The 15,031-nt window shown below is 38.6% G+C and overlaps 1 protein-coding gene and 1 pseudogene across 2 annotated transcripts; both read left to right on the forward strand.

The window, feature by feature from the left end:
- Window positions 1-1,735: 1,735 nt before the first annotated feature.
- NXPE4 (neurexophilin and PC-esterase domain family member 4) lies at window positions 1,736-8,939 on the forward strand (the record flags this gene model as incomplete). Its single annotated transcript, XM_082843906.1, is given in 5 exon segments — window positions 1,736-2,814; window positions 2,816-2,959; window positions 3,462-3,523; window positions 5,782-5,988; window positions 8,404-8,939. Coding segments are annotated over 5 exon segments (1,482 nt in total). The 5' UTR covers window positions 1,736-2,281.
- LOC309964757 (large ribosomal subunit protein P1-like) lies at window positions 4,957-5,329 on the forward strand (annotated as a pseudogene). Its single transcript has one exon. The product of its transcript is annotated as a large ribosomal subunit protein P1-like (transcript).
- Window positions 8,940-15,031: the final 6,092 nt, after the last annotated feature.

The raw sequence follows: 15,031 nt of genomic DNA on the forward strand, positions 1-15,031 counted from the left end.
CTGGTTTTTATTCCTCTGTTCCCCATTTCCTGCCTTATTTTGGGTTGTTATTTTTGTTGGTTTTTTTTTAGTATTTCCTTTCAGTTTCTCTATTATTTTTACAGCTCTAAGTTGTCTTTCTAAAGTGGTTTCTCTAGAGATTACAATACACATTCTTAACTTTTAGAGTTAATATTGTGCTACTTCATGTAATCTGTAATAACCTTTCAACCATTTATTTCCATTTATTCCCCCCCATTCTTTATGCTATAGTTGTCATATTATTATAAAATTGTAGTTCTTAAATAATTGTACGCACTTTAAAGAAACTAGGAGATAAACACACAGTATTTTATATTAATACATATATTTATCATTTCTGGTGCTTTTCATTCCTTCCTGAAGATCTATGTGTCTTTTTGGTGTAATTTCACTTCAGCTTGAAGAACTTTAGTTAGCAGTTGTCTCTTTTTTTCTTTTTGATCCCGCCGCTGGCATGTGGGATCTTAGTTCTCCTACCAGAGATCGAACCTGTGCCCCCTGCAGTGGAAGTGTGGAGTCTTAACCACTAGACCGCTGGGGAAGCCCCAGCACTTTTTAAAATGCAAGTCCAGTGTTGTCCCTTCTGTAGAGCTAATCACTGTTCTCTACAGGAGAATTAGTCCAATACAAGCTACTCTGCCTTTATTGGAAATTTGGAGATATTACTATGACTCACTGAGTTCTCAGAAATAGAGTTATTGATAAATGCAGTGAACATTGTTAAAGGTCTTGCACATATGCTATAGAACTGTTTTCCAGAAATGTGGTGCCATTCACACCTAAACCAACAGTGAAAGAGAATTTTAGTCTTACTGCATGTTTGCCACACTGGGTAGCTCATTTTTAGAGATACTTGCCTGGGATTAAAACCTGACTCTGTTGCTGACTAGCTATACAAGCTTGGCTAAGTCCCTTAACTTCGCTGTGAACCAGTTTCATCATCTGAAAATTGGGTCATAAAAATAAATACCCCATATATTATTGTGAGGATTGTGAGGATTAATGGGCTAACATATGAAAAACACTTGGCATTGTACCTGGCACATAATAAATGTTTGCTATTACTGTCTCTTATTTGATAAATTAAAATGTTTTTATTTTTTAAAATCTTCACGTGTCAAATAATAAAACAGTAACAATGTTAATCATAGTTAGTCCAGTACAAGCTATTCTGCCTTTATTGGAAATTTGGAGATATTACTATGAAAGATTTATACCAAAAAGTGTTCTTTACAGAATCGTAAGTAATAGAGCAAAGCTGAATGCAATAAATATCTAAAAAGACAGGAATAAGTGAAATATTCCATAGGCTGGAATATTATGTGGTCCTTTGACATAAGGTGGAAAGTTTTTAATTACACTTTTTTTTAAATCAAAATTCATTGGTAAATATTCAGTTTATTCACAATCATGTGAAATTGTTATATAGAGGATGAGATAAAATCACCCAAACGGCAAGAGTGGTTATCAATGGTTGGTGTGACTGACTTTTATTTCCTATAGAATTGTGGCATTCTCTCGTTTTTAATAATATATCAGTGTTATTTTATGATTAGAAAATAAATATTTTATAAGCCTATGCTTCTTATGTGCTGTTAGCTAAAGCAATCTGAAAATTACTAATAAATATCACAATTTAATCAAAGTGTAAAAAGTGAAATAGAAAAAAATAGATAATTGTATATTACATAAAGTTTCCATGCTTCTTAAACATTTTCTTAAGGATTTATTTAAATGACTGAATTCTAGTTTTAAGATAAAAAATAATTGAACAGTAAACATTTGTTCTCTGCTATGCAGTTAAAAAGCATTTTCTCATTTGGTCTCCATGACTGCCCAGTGAAAGTATATTTTATGATCACCACTTTAAGGAAGAAGATCCCGGGGCTCTTTAGGGTGGAGTGGCTCATTCAAAATAGATTAGCCACTGATGGGAGTTCCCTGGCAATCCAATGCTTAGGACTCTGCACTTTCACTCCCAAGGACCTTGGAGTTCAATCCCTGGTCAGGGAACTAAAATCCTGCAAGTCATGCAGTGCAGCCAAAAAAAAAAAAAACCAAAAAAAAACAGAAATAGTGAAATCTCAATATATTTTTAATTTTTGTACCTCCCATCATTTTATAAAAGAGAAGTTGGCTAACCTACCAAAATTATGACATTAAATAAGCACATTTTCTTTGTTCTTTATTGTATTCCTTGTCATTTCAGTTATGGACTGTACTCAAGTTGCCCATCTCCCTCCATCACAGGAATTTCATCATGAAATCATGTCCTGCAGCACCACTGGATCCAGCAGTTTCACCAACAGAGACTGAGCTGAGAATAAAGGGGATCAAGGAGAAACTAAATCAGCTGATCCCACCCAGACCCTTCACCAACGTGAGCTCCACCACCAGCGCCACACACAGCAAAGCCACCCTCCTCAGCCCTCGAGACACATACTGCAGGGGGGATCAGCTAGACGTCCTGCTGGAGGTGAGGGACCACTTGGGACGCAGGAAGGAATATGGCGGGGGTTTCCTGAGGGCCAGGATGTCCTCCCCAGCCCTGAAGGCAGGCGCTTCGGGAAAGGTGACAGACTTCAACAATGGCACCTACCTTGTCAGCTTCACCCTGTTCTGGGAGGGCCGGGTGTCTCTGTCTGTCCTGCTCATCCTCCCCAGTGAAGGGGTGTCGGCTCTCTGGAGGGCAAGGAACCAAGGCTATGACAGGGTGATCTTCACAGGCCAGTTTGCCAATGGCACCTCCCATGTCAATACTGATTGCGCCCTGGTTTTAAATTCAAGTGCTGAACTGTGAGTACCTGGATAGTCGAGACCAAGAAGCCTTCTACTGCGTGAAGCCTCCACATATACCCTGTGCTGCACTCACCCACATGCATTCCAAAAACAAGGCCGTGTCTTATCTTAGCAAACAAGAAAGAAGCCTCTTTGAAAGGTAAATAGTTATTTCTGGAGACTACCCGGGCAAATATAGTAATGATTTGGCCTATCTGTTGATCTAAAGGAAACTACTATGAGTATATCAACTTCGGGACTCTGTGAAGAGCCATTTTAGAAAAGGTCTGTGAATTCATTTGGGGACAGTGCCCACTCTCCAGTAGTCCCTAAAGGTTTGGGATATTTAACACTTATCATTGAAACAAAAAATATAAATAAAATAAAAATTAAAAGAGGAGGAGAAATAGACATGTGTGAATATGCATGGGATCTAATATATTTTTTCTGCTTCTCAAAAACTTACCTTGTACACTTTCTGGGGATCTGTACTCCCTGGACTAATAGGCCAAGAAATGTAAATTTAATAAATGGTTTGGAACCGTGGGCAAAGTAGTCAGTTATTATCACAAGAAATAACTGAAGCAATGGGTAATGTGGCTTCTTGTGTTTCCTGATTTTGGGGCCACCTGCAGATTAATTTCTATATTTGTCTCGTTAAGGTCAAATGTGGGTATAGAGATGATGGAAAAGTTTGGCGCCATTACTGTCTCCAAATGCAACAGTAAGTTCTCCCTGTGTTTGACGGGTGGTACTTAGTACTAGTCCCATTTAAAGCATTTCTTCTTTTTGCGGACTTATTCACTATTACCTGTCCTATTGTTACTCTGCTTATCAGGCTGGTCTATGGTAGGCCAAGATGCCAGTTACCTAAGTGAATAAATGAATAGAATCATAAACCTGTTTTATAACTCTCATCATGAGGGCTTCCCTGGTGGTGCAGTGGTTAAGAATCCGCCTGCCAATGCAGGGGACATGGGTTTGAGCCCTGGTCCAGGAAGGTCCCACATGTCACGGAGCAACTAAGATCCCACATGTCACGTGAGCCACAACTACTGAGCCTGTGCTCTAGAGCCCACGAGACACAACTACTGAGCCCATGTGCCACAACTACTGAAGCCCGTGTGCCTAGAGCCCATGCTCCACAGCAAGAGAAGTCACCGCAATGAGAAGCCCGTGCACCACAAGGAAGAGTAGCCCCTGCTCGCCACAACTAGAGAAAGCCCGCGTGCAGTAACGAAGACCTAACACAGCCAAAAATAATAAAAATAAATAAATAAATATAACTCTCATCATCAATCTTATCATTATCTATCAGGCAACAGATAACCTGCCCATCAGACACATCAACCTTCAAATGTCAAAACTCTCTCCTAATTTGCACCTAGGTCTTATTCCCAAACCACCACCATCAGCACTTCCCACATTGCTACAAGCACAAGAATCACCATCTAGAGGTTTCTAACCTGCCCTCTATAAGTCAATTCATTACAATTTCCCCCTCTTTGTCTTTGCCGCCTTTCAAACATTTTAACATATAAAATAGCAATTCCACACTTATATTTATTAATTGCTCTTCAATTTCTTTGGCTCAAAACATCCTAGGAAATCATTATCTAAAATGATTTAAGGCAAGAACTTTTGTGTCCCTTTAAATTCGACATTAACAACTTGCTAATTGCTACTGAACTCATTTACACTGAAGTGTATATACGACCTACAGGTAGAAATGGCATTTTTCACCCAGGATACACAAGGATACTCATACCGGTTATTAAAATATTAAACCACTTCTTTTGGTTGGTGGATAATCACTGCCCCAAGACCACCAAGGCTAGATACGTCAGTCCATCAGATTCCCAGACTCTTCACAAACCAGTGACTAACGGGTTAATACCTGGCCTGTTCTGGACCTCCAGGACTCTGCTCCAGCCTACAGCCATATCCATGTGGACTGTCCAGGTCCCAAACCAAATTAGTTGTTAATTTTTTTTATATTTCCATGCACTTAACTCAAAGGATTTACAGTTTGATTGTGGCATTTAAGACACTATGACAGTCCTCAGCTGCCGCTAAGGTGCTCCATCCTTCCGAGGAAGCTAAAGCCGCGTTGGGGAGAGGCCCTCACTTCATCTGGCGACAAGCACCGCACCCGGCAGCACCCATTTAGCACTCGCCCCCACCATGGCCTCTGTCTCGGAGTTCACCTGCATCTACTTGGCCCTCATCCTGCACGACGCTGAGGTGACGGTCACGGAGGATAAGATCAATGCCCTCATTAAAGCAGCTGGTGTAAATGTTGAACCTTTCTGGCCAGGCTTGTTTGCAAAGGCTTTGGTGAATGTAAACATCGGGAGCCTCATCTGCAACGTGGGGACTGGTGGACCTGCCCCCAGCAGCTGGTGCTGCCCCAGCAGCAGGTCCCGCCCGCCCCACCACTGCTGCCCCAGCTGAAAAGAAGAAAGTGGAAGCAAAGAAAGAAGAATCTGAAGAGTCTGATGATGACATGGGCTTTGGTCTTTTTGACTAAACCTCTTTAGTAACACGTTCAATAAAAATCTGAGCTCTTTGAAAGAAAGAAAACCAGAAACAAAAAACACACTAGGACAGTGTGTGATAAACTTGGGGGTAAAGTGGGATAAAATGACAAGATAATTGAGTTTTCATTACTAAGCAAGAATTGATGTCTTTCCTTTCATAAGAAGGCAAACAAATACTTAAATTTTACCTAGAAGGCCTTTTTCCCAGGAGAAAACATGTTCTCTATAATGAACATTAATGGGTATCATTTAGAAAATTCTTATCAGAGAAAATTTTTTCTGAAAAATAAGTATTCCATTAAGATAATGATGCTTCAATAAGGCTTTTCCTCCATCCTCACACCCTATTAAAAGGATACTTAGAAAAGACAGTTGATTCTTAATAAATACTGATGGGTAAAGTGATATTTTAGAAGATCCTATCTTGTTGATTCTTTAGCAGAAAAGACAGCTCCAATGAAAAAGAAATGCAAGTTTGGAATGGCATCCACAATCCCCAGTGGACATGTCTGGAAAGACACATGGAATCCTGTCTCCTGTAGTTTGGCTCCAATCGAAATGAAAGAATGCCTGAGAGGAAAATTCATACATCTAATGGGAGATTCCACGATCCGCCAGTGGATTGAATACTTCAAAAGCAGTATCAAGAGTATGCCTGTCTAAGCTATTACTCATATCCTTTTCAGAAACATCTTTTTCATTTCAAGGGGAGAAATGAATATGGGAAATGCCTCTTCTTTTTCATATTTGTTAATCACAGCACACCAACACTTTTCACAAGACATCATTGTCTTTTCTTTAAAAGAATACATTTATTGACTAGAAGGGAGCCAGTTTAGAAAAAGGTTTACTCCATGCCTATCCCTGCAAAATTCACACTTCAGTATTTATCCAGCATGCTCAGAAAATCATGGATAGAGCAGACAATAATAAGATATTATACTGTCCACCTTCTACAGATGGCATGATGATTAAGGGTGTGGATTCTAAATCCAGATGTCTTGGGATCAAAATATGGCCTCTACATGTCCTAGCTGGATGGGCTTGGGCAAGTTACATAACTACATAGTGATTTTGTCCTTAGTTCCCTCATCTGTAAAATGGAGATGAAAATAGTACCCACCTGGTAAAATGAGGTAATATACACAATGCATTTAGAATACTGTTTGCTACATACTAATTTCCCTTTGGTGTAAGCTGTCATCACTATTATTATATCATGGAAGCACAGATGCTAGGAGTAAGATAATGGCTTCACATCAGGTAGGCACAGTGGTTAAAAGTAGGGGCTTTGGAGCCTAACAGACCTAGATTGTGCCACTTAGAAGCCATGACCTTGGGCATAGTACTTATTTTCCTCATCAATGAACTAAAAATAACAACAGCATCTGGCGGTGGTTATAAAGAGTAAATGAGGTAATGGTTATAAAATATTTAATACATTGCAAGACACATGAGCACTCAGAAAGTGCCCAGTAAACAACAGCTATTGCAATGATTATCATTAGTTCACATCAGAGTTGGGGCTAGAATCCATTTGCTAGAATCCTAGTCCAGTTGCTCCTTTTACTAAACCAAGAATGCATCAATACTAATTCAGAATCCACTAGTAGATCTTAGCACTCTTACCTGGAAAACTGTCACTGCCTGTCCTGGACCCTGGCTTTTACCACTGGGGACAGTGCAGCTGGTGTGGCTCCCTGCTGGCCTTCCTGACAGGATGCCACTCTTGTGATCTCCAACTTAGGGTGTAAGCTGATTCTCCCAGTAAAAAGGGAAAATCAGTAGGGCCTTGGATCCCCTCCAACAGAAGGGGAGAGTTTTAAATTGTGACCTCTGGTAAATGACTAAACTCCACCAGACCTCAGTTTCCTCATCTATAAAATTAAGGGTCTGGGGATAACCTCTAGCATCACATCCTATAACTGTGGGTCTCTTAGTTTATAGAAAGTACTAAATTATTGAGTTACCTACCCTCTTGGCTGACCTTTCAAGTTGTGGTAGCAAAACATCTGTTGCACATATTGTTAAAAGTTAAATTGTATGTCTACAGTGTGCTTTGGAAAAGGAAACTGAAATATGTTAGAAGCGGAATGAAGAAAAAATTCTGCCCTTTTCCTCCACCCAACCCTCCAGCATCACTATTTTCAAACCACACTGGTTAAGATTTTAAGTGCAGCCCTTTACTTCTAAGATGATACATGTTACAAAGCATTAATAATCCTTTACTACACATTTTCCTCAGAAGTTCTAGCTACAAAGCAGCTGGCCTTGATAGTTTGACAAGGGTCTAATTAATACGATGAAAAACGAAAGGACTTCATTTTCTTCTATCCATATTATACTTTTCAAAAGTTTTAAGATTGGGTAGACTACTTTCACAAGAATTGTGAGAAACTTCAAGTTTAGGTACAGATTCTGTCACTTACTAGTTGTGTAATCTTGAACAGGTCATTTCATCTCTTGGTTTTCTTTTCTACAATATGGCAATTAAGTATATATATGCATATATATTGAGCTTTGAAGTAAATGAATATATCAGTCCTAATAAATGCTTTGTAAACTGTAAAGTCCTTCGCAAATGAGTAGTAATATTATTATTATAGATGATGTATTCAGTGCCATTTCATGCATATGTAAAAGAAACACAGAAGTATAAAATATAATTCCAGTCTTAAGGGAACTTACAGAGGACTTGGGGAAATAGGGTTACTTGTTTTTTGAAATATAAAGACATCAATTGGTATCTTTCTCTATCTTCAAATGAACTTAGTCTATAGTTCGCAAAACATACAAAACTAATACCCACAAAAGTGACTCCATCATCCTCCAGTGAAGTGATCTCAGTGCTCACCATCACCAGTCGATTTGGTTCTACATGGTTCTACAGAGGGGCAGATATAATTTCTTATTTGTATAACACTCTTGGTTGCTCAATAATTTTCAAACTATTCTCTCATTTAAACCTATAATAAATTAGTCAGGATTAACTTATTTAATCATAAACACCAAATCTTTTCTTCTATTTTTATGACCTTTGTAACTTTTTTTCCTTTGTCGTCAGCCCTGAAGTCAGTGGATCTGCATGAATCTGGAAAATTTCAAAAACAATTTGCTGTGGACTTGGACAAGAATATCAAAATCCAGTGGCAAAAGCATAGTTACCCCTTGGTTGGATCACTGACCTATTCAGTCAAAGAGATTGAGTACATCGCTCGGGTTATTGACAGAACTGGAGGAGGAAAAAGTACTATCATTGTTATTTCTCTGGGCCAGCACTTCAGACCCTTTCCCATCAATGTTTTTCTCCGAAGGGCCCTCAGTATCCATGATGCAGTTCAGCGCCTTCTTCTGAGAAGCCCAGACACTGTGGTTATCATCAAGGCAGAAAACATCAGGGAGATGCACAGTGATGTGGAGAGATTTAGTGACTTTCATGGTTACATCCAATATCTTGCCATAAAGGACATTTTTCAGGATCTCAATGTGAGCATTATTGATGCCTGGGATATAACAATTGCATATGGCACAAATAATGTCCACCCGCCCCAATCTGTAGTCAGAAATCAGATTAACATATTATTAAACTTTATTTGCTAGACAAAACATATCGCTTTAATTTATTCACTTAATTAAAGACATCTATTAAGTGTTTGCTATCATGCCAGATGCTGTTGGCTCTGAACTCTCAATTAACAAGAGAAAATCTGCACTATGGCTGATTTATTAACCAGCAACTCAACCAAATCAGTTATTTCTAATTTGGGCTTCCACTTACAAATAAACACAAAAATACTTATGAAAAGGAGCTACACTTCTTGATCAGAGTCATGCCACTTTTCACAAGCAGGAAGTCAAGACACCTAATGGTTAAAAGTTCTCTGTGATGCATGGAAATTCAGAGCAATAAAGTCATTACAAAATAAATATTTGGAGAAAGTAGTCCCATTTCCTTATTTATGAGACAAGTTCAAGATGATTTCCAAGTGGGAAGAGAAGTCTTTTGAGGCAATGCTCCATGTACATGGTCCTGAAGGAGCAACAGAATTTGAAGCAAGACCCTCTGGATACTGAAATCCTCTGACATTTCTCTCCCTAGAGGGACTCCCACTGCTAGGAGCTAATCTATTCTATAGAATTTATCCTTCAGGAATACCAGATAAAACAGTTGAAAGCACAGTGCTCTAGGATTCAGAGAGCCGGGCTTCAGTCCTTCTGTTGACAGTAATTACATAACTTTGGATAAGTCACTTCAGCTCTCTGGGCCTCAGTTTCTGAAATGAAGGAGTTAGTCTGAGATTTGTGATTTTCAAACCTTGCTCTATGCAGCTCTGGGTGGTGCTGCAGGTACTGCCTGGAGGGACAGGAGTTAGGAGAAGTGCTCGGTGCACAGGGTACCTGTTCTTCCATACCACTTCAGCCAGAATATCAGCCATTTTTACCCATGTTTATTGGGCTTCTGGGTAGGCTTTTGATTTGAAAAAAAGGTTCTACCACTTAAAATGTTTGAAAACCATAATGTAGATAATCAACAACATTGGTTTCTATAATCTACACATATGGTTACTATTTTCATCACGCTCACTTGCATTGTAATAGGTCTTCCCAAAATTTGACCGAAAAAGAATGATATGAGAATTTCAGTTGAATAGGGTGATATAATTATTATAAAGTATTTTGGTATAATATTCTTCCTTAATTTTTCCCTCTAAACCATGCCCCAGATATCACTGAGCCCCTGACCTACTCTTGTTCCATCTAGGAAAATACAATTATAATAGGAATATCTTAAATCCATTTATCCAGTTTCCTTCAGCAAAGGGATAATAATTTTTCTACTTATTTGTCCATGAACCACAATTCACAGTTCAGTGCCCAGTAAACAGATGGTCAAAAATATTAAGTCCCTTATCATGTGTCAGGAACTATTCAAGACTTTAGGGATACAGTGGTCCAAAAGGCACATGAATTTTTTGCCATCAAAGAACTTATATTGTAATAAAGGAAAAAGATAAACAAAAAAGATATAAAATAATCCCACACTACTAAAGTAGTATGAACAAAGTATATAATAGGGTAATGTGATGCAGAGTGATAGCATGGTGGTGATGGAGGTGACTAGTTAGAGCATTTCAAAAAGGCATCTCAGAGGAGAAGCCATTACAAGGGAGATCAAAATAATGGAAAGGAGGCATCCATGAGACAAAGTGAAGACAGCAATCCTTAAGAAAGAATGGCAAGTACCAGACCCCTGAGACATGATGGAGCTTGGTTTATTTAAAGAACAGGAGACCATTATGCCTGGAATATTGTCAGTGCGAGAAGTATGGAGGGAGAAGAAGTTAGAGAGGAAGGTAGGGGCCAGATCACATGTGGCCTTTGTAGTCTATGGCAAGGAGTTTGAATTCTATCCTAATTATAATGGGAAGGCAACGGAGGGAGGGAGAAAAGGAAGGAAAATAAGAGAGAGGGTAGGAAAGAGAGAAGGAAGAAAAGAAGGAGAAAGAGAAGGAAAAAAATAAAGGGAGGGAGGGAGGGAAAGAATAGGGAGGGAGGAAGGGGAGAGGAAGGGAGAGAGAGAAAGAGAAAGGGAGAGCGAGAGAGAAAAGAAGGAAAGAAAGAAGGGAGGGAGGGAGAGAGGGACTGGTAACATAACTCAGGCATCATCACAGACTGCTATAGTTGCTAACGTCAGAATGAACAACAGTTGTGAAACCATGGAACTTTGGAACAGCATCTGTTTTATTTTATTAATAAAGTGACTTTCCATTACCACTCTCCAATTGGGTAAGGTTGGCAGGGTCACTGAAGGTCTTGCTAAAGGGGCAGATTTTTTTTTAAAGAACACAGAGGACTATAATTTTAGAAGAGCAACTAAAATTAGAATGTGACCCAGAGATTTTTTTTTGAAAGAAAAGAAAAGAGAAGAAGTATTTGTTTGTAATGTGTGAACCCTAAGAGGAAGTGCAAGCTCAGGGTAATGCATTCAGAATGATAGACCTCAGAAGTGAGCACTTTCTAGCGGAAATCCAAAATGATTTCAGTTCTTCCCAAAAATGAATCAGTTTTTCTCAAAATGAATCATTATAAACACAGAGTAACTGTTGCCACGTCTGCTTGATGTTTGGTGGGTCATTTCCTGTCTGAGATGCTTGCGCAGTATGTCTGTAGCAACTGCAAACTGGTCTTCCAATGAGAGAAACAAGTAAAAATTACTGGCACACAGTCTTTTGGATAGAATGGATTCTTAGACAAGATGGATAAATATTTCTAAAGGAAACAAAAAGGTAAATATTTCCAAGGGAAATGATTATTATCAAGAGGTAAGGATGTTAAAGAGTATACTGAGAAGAAACTGACAATATTAAAAATTACAGGATGTCTGATATAAAAAATTATTACACTCTGATAAACGAGTGACTGTACGATAGAAGGAAACTCTATATTGTACCCTTAGGGAAGAGAGAGGGTATCCAAGGAAGGAGCAACTTGGAAGGAGCCCTCCCCAAGGCTAGAATTCAGACCCTGCTGAGGAAGATGTAGTTCAGCCCACTGGGCAGCGGAAAAGATCACTGGTTTGTCCAGGTCACAGATGGTCTGCAATTGCTGGGCAAGCAGAAAGTGACCCTCTGTAGTGCAGATGGAATACAGGTGATCAGCAAGCAGGGGTGGGGGCATGTAAAGTGGGTGGGGGTCAGGACAGCTGACCTGCCCAGGGACCTACAGAGGGAATCGGGGCCTGTGCAAGCAGGAGACCTTCACTGGCAGCAAGCCACAGATTGTCATTTTCTGTGTATGAAAGCCAGGGAAATTTATTGTTGGGAAAGGACAAGCCTACAAGGTCACTGAGAAATTGCCTGGTTCTAGGAACAAGACAGGAAGAGCTCCACTGGAACTCTCATACTCACAATGCCCACCCACTGTTGTAGGCAGTGACAGGGGATAGTGCCTTCCTCGTGTACTGTCCCTCCAATGCCCTCTAATGACAAAGCTCGACAACACGCTCATCTTAAGGAGAAGTACTTAAAATAATTCTGTCTGTCACTGCAGAGAATATACTGATGGGTGAATTTGGAGCTGAGAGGCAATGCATTGATAACTGTGACAGTCATCAACCTACTCCTTTTTACTGGGCCATTTCCTTAGGAAACAACAAGACCATGCTCTAATAATAGTTATGATAGTTTGCATCTTTAAAAAAAAAGTAAACAGAGGATAAACAATATGTTACTAAATAAACAATGGAACACTGAAAAAATCACAGAGGAAATCAAAAATACCTAGAGACAAAGACAACAAAAACACGATGATCCAAAACCTATGGGATGCAGCAAAAGCAGTTCTAAGAGGAAAGTTTATAGCAATACAATCTTACCTCAAGAAACAAGAAAATCTCAAATAAACAACCAAACCTTACACTAAAGCAACTAGAGAAAGGAGAACAAACAAAACCCAAAGTTGGTAGAAGGAGAGAAATCATAAAGATCAAAGCAGTTATAAATGAAATAGATATGAAGAAAAGAATAGCAAAGATCAATGAAACTAAAAGCTGGATCTTTGAGAACATAAACAAAATTGATAAACATTGAGCCAGATTAATCAAGAAAAATAGGGAGAGGACTCAACTCAATAAAATCAGAAGTGAAAAAGGAGAAGTTACAACAGACACCACAGAAATACAGAGGATCATAAGATACTAGATACTACTAGAAGCAAATATATGCCAATAAAATGGACAACATGGACGAAATGGACAAATTCTTAGAAAGGTACAAACTTCCAAGACTGAACCAGGGAGAAATAGACAATATGAACAGAACAATCGTAAGTACTGAAATTGAAACAGTGATTAAAAATCTTCCAACAAACGAAAGTCCAGGACCAGATGGTTTCACAGGCAAATTCTATCAAATATTTAGAGAAGAGTTAACACCTACCCTTCTCAAACTATTCCAAAAAATTACCAAGGAAGAAATACTCCCAAGTTCATTCTATAAGGCTACAATCATCCTGATGCCAAAACCAGACAAAGATATCACACAAAAAAAGAAAATTACAGGCCAATATCACTGATGAACATAGACACAAAAATCTTCAACAAAATACTGGCAAACTGAATCCAACAACACATTAAAAGGATCATCCACCATGATCAAGTGGGATTTCTCCCAGGAATGCAAGGATTCTTCAATATACGCAAATCAATCAATGTGATACACCACATTAACCAATTGAGGAATAAAAACCATGTTATCATCTCAATAGCTGCAAAAACAGCTGTTGACAATATTCAACACCCATTTATGATAAAAACTCTCCAGAAACTGACCACAGAGGGAAACTACCTCAGCATATAAAGACCATATATGACAAACCCACAGCAAACATCATTCTCAATGGTGAAAAATTGAAAGCATTTTCTCTAATATCAAGAACAAGACAAAAATATTCACTGTCACAACTATTATTCAACATAGTTTTAGAAGTCCTAGCCACAGCAATCAGAGAAGAAAAAGAATTAGAAGGAATCCAAATTGGCAAAGAAGAATTAAAACTGTCATCGTTTGCAGATGACACGATACTATACACAGAAAATCCTAAAGATACTCACAGAAAACTACTAGCACACATCAATGAATTTGGTAAAGTTGCAGGATACAAAATTAATGCACAGAAATCTCTTGCATTCCTATACACTAACAATGAAAGATCAGAAAGAAAAATTAAGGAAACAATCCCAATTACCATTGCATCAAAAAAAAAAAAAAAAACCTAGGAATAAACCTACCTAAGGAGGCAAAAGACCTGTACTCAGAAAACTGTAACACACTGATGAAAGAAATAAAAGATGACAAAAATGGATGAAGAGATATACCATGTTCTTGGATTGGAAGAATCAATATTGTGAAAACAACTATGCTACACAAAGCAATCTACAGGTTCAATGCAATCCCTATCAAATTACTAATGGCATTTTTCACAGAATTAGAACAAAAAAATTCACAATTTGTATGGAAACACAAAAGACCCCGAATAGCTAAAGCAATCTGGAGAAAGAAAAACGGAGCTGGAGGAATCAGGCTCCCAGACTTCAGACTATACTACAAAGCTACAGTAATCAAGACAGTATGGTACTGGCACAAAAATAGAAATATAGATCAATGGAACAGGATAGAAAGCCCAGAGATAAACCCACACACCTATGGTCACTTAATCTATGACAAAGAAGAAGAATATACAATGGAGAAAAGACAGCCTCTTCAATAAATGGTGTGGGAAAACTGGACAGCTGCATGTAAAAGAATGAAATTAGAACACTCCCAAACACCATACACAAAAATAAACGTAAAATGGATTAAAACCTAAATATAAGGCCAGACACTATAAAACTCTTAGAGGAAAACATAGGCAAAACACGCTTTGACATAAACTACAGCAAGATCCTTTCTGAACCACCTACTAGAGTAATGAAAATAAAAACAAAAATAAATAAATGGGATCTAATTAAACTTAAAAGCTTTTGCACAGGGACTTCTCTGGTTGCACAGTGGTTAAGAATCCACCTGTCAATGCAGGGGACACTTGTTTGAGCCCTGGTCCGGGAAGATCCCACATATCGTGGAGTAACAAAGCCTGTGCACCACAACTACTGAACCTGCTTTCTAGAGCCCATGAGCCACAACTATTGAGCC

This window comes from Leucopleurus acutus, assembly GCF_964270905.1.
Source record: "Leucopleurus acutus genome assembly, chromosome: 8".
Classification (NCBI taxonomy): domain Eukaryota; kingdom Metazoa; phylum Chordata; class Mammalia; order Artiodactyla; family Delphinidae; genus Leucopleurus; species Leucopleurus acutus.